We start from the raw sequence: 6,779 nt of genomic DNA, 5'->3' as shown, positions 1-6,779 counted from the left end.
GTGCAGCCAGGGTGCGGAAAGGTCCGCGCAGCGCTCCCGGTGCGCGTCCGCGGCCCCGCGCCTCCATCGCCTCCACGCCTCCGTGCGTAAAGCTGGCGCGGAGGACCCGGCGGTGTTTGGCGGCCGTGACAGCGTGTCCACCGCCCGTCCGCGCACGCCAATGTCACTTGTAATCACAGAAATGAGAAATGAGGCAATCCAGAAGCATTTGGAGGAGCTCATGGTGGAATCCTGAATCCTGAGCCGAGGAGCAACGAGGCGGCGTTCCTTCTCTCCAAACTTTACATCGGGCGACTTTGGTCTGCTTACTAAATACCTCACTGACAATGGGGACAACTTACTACTTAGAATTTGAATCCTGGCCCTCTTCATAGTCCCTGCCCCTCTCTTTTTGTACGTGCTCTAAACCTCCCATTGACCCCCACCGCTTTCTTTTAATGCGCCTACATAATGAGGCGCCCCGAGGAGCGCCGAGCCGCGCGCATTCACATTCACCCACTCAGCTAATGACTCTCATTACTCCATGTTTGGTTGATCGAGGTTCATCTTATTTATGGCACCTTCGGCTCTGCATCGTTTAGACAGAATGCTGACGATAACATTTTCACAAACATGCGTGCGTTTCCCCTCTCTCTGCGTCTCTCTTTGCGCGCGCACTTCATTTGGAGAGCAGGAGTCAGGCGCTAAAGATGGAAGACAAAGGAGGCAGAATGCGGGTCACATGCACGCCGCTGAGTCACGCACCCGCTGAGGATTTAGGCATGAATTCACCAAAGCAGCTCACATAATAAGACGCGAAGCTTGAGTGGATCAACTATTCATTTAATACTCACAGGTTTTAACAGTAAATCCTGACAAAACTTTTTATTTCACCCACTTAAACAAGAAATTAAATGTAGTGTTACAGCAAACATAACTTCTTTTTCAAACACTCGATCTGAAAACTGATATTTTACCAGCAAAAAATACTGAACCTCAAAGTTGCACAATAAAAAAAAACACTATTCTTCACACAGCCATATTTTTCTTTTTTAACTTTTATTTAAAATTCTTACTTTGATAAAGCAATATATTCATCAAAAGTGGAAAAGTAAAGTACCAATGAAGTAGTAAGTTTGGAAAATAAAATGTGTGCAGTGCATAAACAGGCCACACTCACGGTGTCTGATATTTTCCAAGAACTAGACTAAAACTCGTAAACAAAACAATCACAACAACGGCATACATTTTTACTGCAGGATGAAATTCAAAGATATAAGACTTCATTTAAATAGAAATATCAAATATTTTCATGACACACCAGTAAAAAGTGGCACTTTCAATGGTTTTTATTTAATTGCATATTATATAGTCCAGTGTAAACATTTTTCAAAATTCTACATAGAAAATTGCACAACTGACAGTTATTGGGAGAAGAAACGGTTGTTATGAGGAAATGTATATATCTTTAGATGAGAGGGTGAATAATCAGATTGTAAAAAAATTCAGAAATGTATATCGGGATGTGAAAATAGCATCACTGTTGAACATTAACTGTAAACAAATCTGTGCGCTTTGAGTCAAAATTGGAAGAAATACAAGCTTCACATCCATGCACTCTTTTTCAAACATCTTTTTTTTTTGTCTGTATTAAAAAAAAAAAGAAAATTGTTCATAAAATAATTTATCCATTCATTCTGGAAGACTCAAGTTAAAAAAAAAAACAACTATAAAGTATGAATGAATGGAAGGGGAACGCGCTGCGTGGGAGTCAATCTGAACAAGTTTAACAAGAAGTGACCAGGTTTTGCGTGCGGCGCAGCGGTGTAGTGTTGAACGAGAAGTCTCACATCTGAGTCAATTATAAGCATTTGAGTGATTTCTGCTCATTATGTAAATCAGTGAAAATTTCACCTGTAAACAAGCTGAATATGCACTGGGTGTATACAGTATTTAACGTTGCCTCGTGGATACTCAGCAAAATTTGGGTCAAAACTGAATACGTACGTCATGCAACGGCTGCACATTCATTGAGTGAGAAAATTTTAAATTCATACAGAATCTGTCTGTCACCAGTCCAGTGATCAGGCTGTAACTAAACATCAAGCAAAATCAAGCAGCAAGTGCAAAAGCTGCTCTGAGGAGCAGACGGACAAGCTGCCGGATCATTTCTGGAATTCTCTGCAGCTCGGTCAGACGGGTATTTACAGGGCGTGCCCGTTGATTTCTTGAATAAATCTTGCTGAACGCTGACACTTTCCTCCAGTGCGGGGTTCTCTCAGAGCAGGTTGACCCCGTGCTTCAGCAGTCTGCTCCGGGCCTTGGCGGGTAAGGAGAACGCGCTGTCCTGGTGGTTCGGGATGCCCGAGTTCCTCAGCAGAACCCCGTGCTGCTGGAAGTACGTCTCCTGGGCCACGCTGCGGGTGCCGTACACAGCCTCACCGGCACTCCTGTGGACAAAACGTCACACACACACACACACACACACACACGGTTCCATGTCAAGCTTGCAGAATAATGCTGCACAACAAAGAACAGCAGCATAATGGAAATTTGATGTTGCCTCATGGATACGCAGTAAAATTTGGGTCAAATTTGTGCTGTTTTCCCTCCTGCTTCACAACTGGACTGCTTTGTGCATAAAATTATACAAATACTGTGGGAGAACGTTTTAGGTTATGTGTTATTATATTTCTATAAATCCAGAAAGTGATCTAAAATCTAAATATTGTGACTGTAACATCATGACCGGGTCAGTCAGGCTGACCAAACCTCTGGGACAGATGTGATGACAGACAAGATAAACCGACCCGTCCATCCCCCGCCCACAACGTCTGCCTGAGTGGAGCACCAGCAGCCCACCTCCACCTCTGCGTCAGTGCCGTGCTGACCTGATAATAGCCTCCTGCAGAGTTTCAGTGTTACAGAAATGCGAATGAAGGAGCGACGTGGCTCTGACAAAGGAATGCTCCGGGGCTCCTCCTGCTCGGCCAGACAGGTTGGCTGCAGAGACACACAATAACAGAGCTGCAGTGACCTGGACGGGCACAAAGGGCCGCCCGCCACAGCACGACTCATTAGGAGGGAGCTCATGCAAAGGCGGGGATGAAGGAAAAACACTGTCAGCGCAGCGGGGAAGAGATGTCAGAGTTTATACTCACTTCAGCAGAAAAGTGAAAGTTGGAAAACTGGAGGAGAGAGAGAGGTTTGTAACGATCAGCCGATAAAAGAAGGAGAAGGGGAAAGGAAGGCACGGCAAGCAGCAGAGAGAGAGAGAGAGAGAGAGAGAGCAAAGAGGGAGTATTACCCAGAACTCACATGTCAACGTGCGCTGAATTAAGTCAAAGTGGGCAAAAACATAGGGCCCGCGGCCCCCGGGGGCCCCTGGAGAGATGGTCCTCAGATGGGCCTCCAGTCCATTGAGTGAAGCCAGGCTGCTGTGATACTGAACACAAACAGGGTGGACGGACAATGGCGGCCATTAGCATGACAAAGACAAATCAGCAGGATTTCAATTTCGCCGGAGCCGCAGCGAAAGAAAGAAAAAAAAAAAAAAAAAAAAACTGTTCTCCTCACCACTTCCTCCATCGACGCCGTGTCGTTTAGAAACGGGGGCTCCACCAGCAGCGCCAGCACCAGGCCCTTCACCCGGTGCATGTACAGCGTCATGGGGACCAGCGGCTCCTCCCTCGAGGTCTCAGACGCGCCGGGAGGAGGAGGAGGAGGAGTTCTGTCGCCGTCACGCCACTCGGCGCCCGTCCCGCCAGCGCCCGCTCCGGTCCGTCCGCCTCCATTCAGAGGGGAGCGTCTCTCGGGCCCAGAGTCTCCTGCTGCTCCGTCCCCGTTGCTGTGGAAGCTGTGGTAGTAGGACCGGTCCAGCGGTTCCCCCTCGGCCTCGTGGGAGGCTTGTCCGTTTGAGAAGGGAGGGGAGCGGGACGACGGCCGGGGCGAATCGGAGGAACTCACGGAGGGAGCCGGGCTGAACACGGGCGGAGAGTTCGGATCGGACGGATCCGACTCGCTGGAGGGCGTGTCCGACAGCGTTCTGGACAGGCGGGTTTTCTTCAGGGGGGCGTCTGCGCGTGGCGTACAAGGAGAGCTGGAAAACCATTTGAGACGGGACGTCAGTCCTCGGGAAACGTCAGTCAAACCAAGTATCTCAGGAATCGACGGGAATACCTGTGGTCCTTATCTACAGGAGCGGACTGCAGGCACTGCAGCTCAGACGGGGTCAGAAAGACATTCGTCGAGCTCACGGAGCCTCCAGACGAGCCGGAGCTGCTCGGTCCATTGGGCCTTTGAGCCTAATTAGAGGAATCAAACACCAGGTTTTCATTTGTTTTTGTTTAGAACTCAAGTATTTAGTGATTCAAGCGGTGACTGGAATCACCCGTCTTACCCTGCTGTACGTTTCACTCTCGTAAACCATGATCTTCATCGTGAGCTCGGGGGTCATCTGCGTGCTCACAACTCTTTCAGAGACGAGACAAACAGGAGGCGGATTTTAGGAGTTTAAGAAAGTTAAATGAAGGAAAGATTTTGCCGTTCAGAGACGGATTCTGTCAAAGATGTCACCTCACCTTCCTCTGAAGAGGATGCAGCCTGCGAGCACTAGAGGGCAGCGCTGGCAGGCCTGCAGGATGAGGGCGGCTTTGAGCAGCAGAAGAGGGTCAACCTGAGGACGAGAGGCTGGCCTTTCAATCTGGGCAAAGAAAACTTCTACGAAATAATGAGAAATAAGCAGCTGAAGGGATCAAACCCTCCTCAGTCACACATTTCAAGCACATCGACACATGATTTCATTATTGCGTTGTATGATTTCGAAACGATTTCCAGGCTGCGCTGAGCCCTGACACAACACCACGGGGCGTTGGGAAACATCCCGCCACGTTACACTGCCAGTAAAAACAGAAGCGCCACAACACGCACGTTGGTGGAGTCGATGGTCCTCAAGCTGCTGAAGATGTGATGGAGCGCAGACGATCCCAACTGCAGGTGTGAGAGGTAGCGCGCCCACCGCTCTGCCAGAGTCCGCTGGCTGTTCAGCTGCAGCACAACAACATCGGTTAAAGAAACGCCACGAAAGCCCTCACCTCTGACTCTCATACGTTCAAAATCACTAACACACCGCACCTGATAGCTGTGACGAACCGGCCCGCTGTAGAAACAGAAGAGGCTGATGAGTTGATCCAGCAGCTCGCAGACGCTGACCGTGGGGACGTCCATCGAGCAGCCGAGCGCCTGAGGAAAGAGAAAGAAAAAATTCCCCCCCCGAAAAAAATTCATTCCTCTCCGACTCACATCGAGAGAATGAAGATGAATTACAGAGTGAAACGTTGCTCACTCACCCACAGGAAGTCATCCTTCATGTGGATGGAGAACTTGATGCGCCGCAGCCGGAGCGTGCGCACCGGGGACGAGGACAGCTCGGAGACGCAGCGGGCCACGCCGGCGAGCTGGCCGCACAGCAGCTCCTGCTTATCCAGAGGAGTCTGACACACACACACGCAAAACACTTTAAATGAGTGTATATTTAACTAAATTATAACACATGAATTACATCGACAACACAGCAGATTTAACAAAGAGGTCGGTCAATAGAGGGAAAATGTGACGTCTGTGACCGAGAAAAACTGGAGAGCACATGGTTGATGGTGGAAGAGATAATATTAACATCAGAACAGATTCAGAGTGGCTCACATTTCCCTTCCACGGCCTGGATCTAGAGAAACGTTTGAAGTTGTAAGAACAGAAATAGAAACGTCCTTCAAAGGCTAAATGCCGTATCTCATAGAATATAATCACTGATAAACAAGTTGTCTACTTAGTGTTTATACTAATACGTTAATGGAGACTGAGTGTTCTTTTGCCGCCTCTTGCAGGGAATCTTATCCCTCAGAAACAGATACAAGCGGTCTGGTAACAGTTTGCGAGCGTCAGACCTCTTCGGGGTAGAAGTAGCAGATTCCGTCTCGAGTAGGGTCGCCCTCGCCTCTCACTTTAGACCCGTCATACAGGAAGAAGTAACTACATCTGCAAAACAAGCACACAAACAGGTCTGTAAACCCAGAGCGTTAAATATTACGTAAACACTTATATGGAGCAATAGCTGGAATCAGATCATGGTGAGATGGGCTAGTTTTACTCCACTGATGATGAAGATGATGTGATGGATGTTGGGACCCACAGGAAGAACATGAAAACTTCACACACACACAGGCTATTTAGCCCAGAATCGAACCAGGAATTTTCACTCAGTGAGGTAGGGCTGCAAACCACTTCTCCACCTGAACATATTCTTTAAGGGTGAAAAAGTAACCTCAGCTGTTTCCATGTGGAGTGTGACAAGCTGTGTGTGTTCACCTGTACATCACTGCTTTATCTTCCTGTAGTAAACAAACAATAAATAAACAACAAACAAACAAACAAACAAACAAACAAACAAACAAACAGCTCTCACCTTCTTGAGTCTGGCTGCAGGAACTCAGCCATCTCTGACACGGAGCCTCTCAAACATCAGTTTACTGAGGATCCGGGCTGGAGCAGCACCCAGGGAAAAAACACACCAACTCTGAGGTAAAACACACCACACACACATTCACAACCACAAACACATACACACACTCACACTCACACTCACACCGCAGACCACCTGCCGCGACGAGCGCTCACACACTCCAGCGCAGAGATTGACTGTGTGAAAAAGGAAAAAAAAAAACAGTCGCTGTTTATGATTTATTCTCTATTAAAAGGAACCGCAGTGACAGAAAGTCTGGAGAAAGCAGGTCAGTCACACGCAG

The 6,779-nt window shown here is 48.2% G+C and overlaps 1 protein-coding gene across 2 annotated transcripts; it reads right to left on the bottom strand.

The window, feature by feature from the left end:
• Positions 1 to 998: 998 nt before the first annotated feature.
• Positions 999 to 6,779, bottom strand: hps4 (HPS4 biogenesis of lysosomal organelles complex 3 subunit 2). 2 transcript variants are annotated; one of them, XM_030104787.1, is made up of 12 exons: positions 6,440 to 6,779; positions 5,922 to 6,012; positions 5,328 to 5,471; positions 5,113 to 5,220; positions 4,909 to 5,025; positions 4,560 to 4,654; positions 4,379 to 4,451; positions 4,159 to 4,283; positions 3,556 to 4,078; positions 3,298 to 3,424; positions 2,871 to 2,982; positions 999 to 2,429 (listed from the first exon to the last, which is right to left on the bottom strand). In XM_030104787.1, the coding sequence occupies exons 1-12, from the start codon at positions 6,469 to 6,471 to the stop codon at positions 2,258 to 2,260; spliced, it is 1,719 nt and encodes a 572-aa protein (XP_029960647.1). In that variant the 5' UTR covers positions 6,472 to 6,779; the 3' UTR covers positions 999 to 2,257. The 2 variants fall into 2 exon arrangements, with proteins under 2 accessions (XP_029960647.1, XP_029960648.1); XM_030104788.1 differs by lacking the exon at positions 999 to 2,429 and adding an exon at positions 3,141 to 3,167 and having other exon boundaries at positions 2,896 to 2,982.

The sequence above is a fragment of the Salarias fasciatus genome, chromosome 12 (assembly GCF_902148845.1).
Source record: "Salarias fasciatus chromosome 12, fSalaFa1.1, whole genome shotgun sequence".
Lineage (NCBI taxonomy): Eukaryota > Metazoa > Chordata > Actinopteri > Blenniiformes > Blenniidae > Salarias > Salarias fasciatus.
This window is presented reverse-complemented; position numbering and strand designations above follow the sequence as displayed.

What these genes read in the sequence shown, in the direction of transcription:
- hps4 (XM_030104787.1), bottom strand. Translation starts at nt 6,471, where the DNA reads ATGGCTGAGTTCCTGCAGCCAGACTCAAGAAG. An exon ending in CGGTTCGTCACAGCTATCAG is followed by an intron (nt 5,026 to 5,112) that starts GTGCGGTGTGTT and finishes GTTGTGCTGCAG; the next exon opens with CTGAACAGCCAGCGGACTCT. An exon ending in AGAGTGAAACGTACAGCAGG is followed by an intron (nt 4,284 to 4,378) that starts GTAAGACGGGTG and finishes TCCTCTAATTAG; the next exon opens with GCTCAAAGGCCCAATGGACC.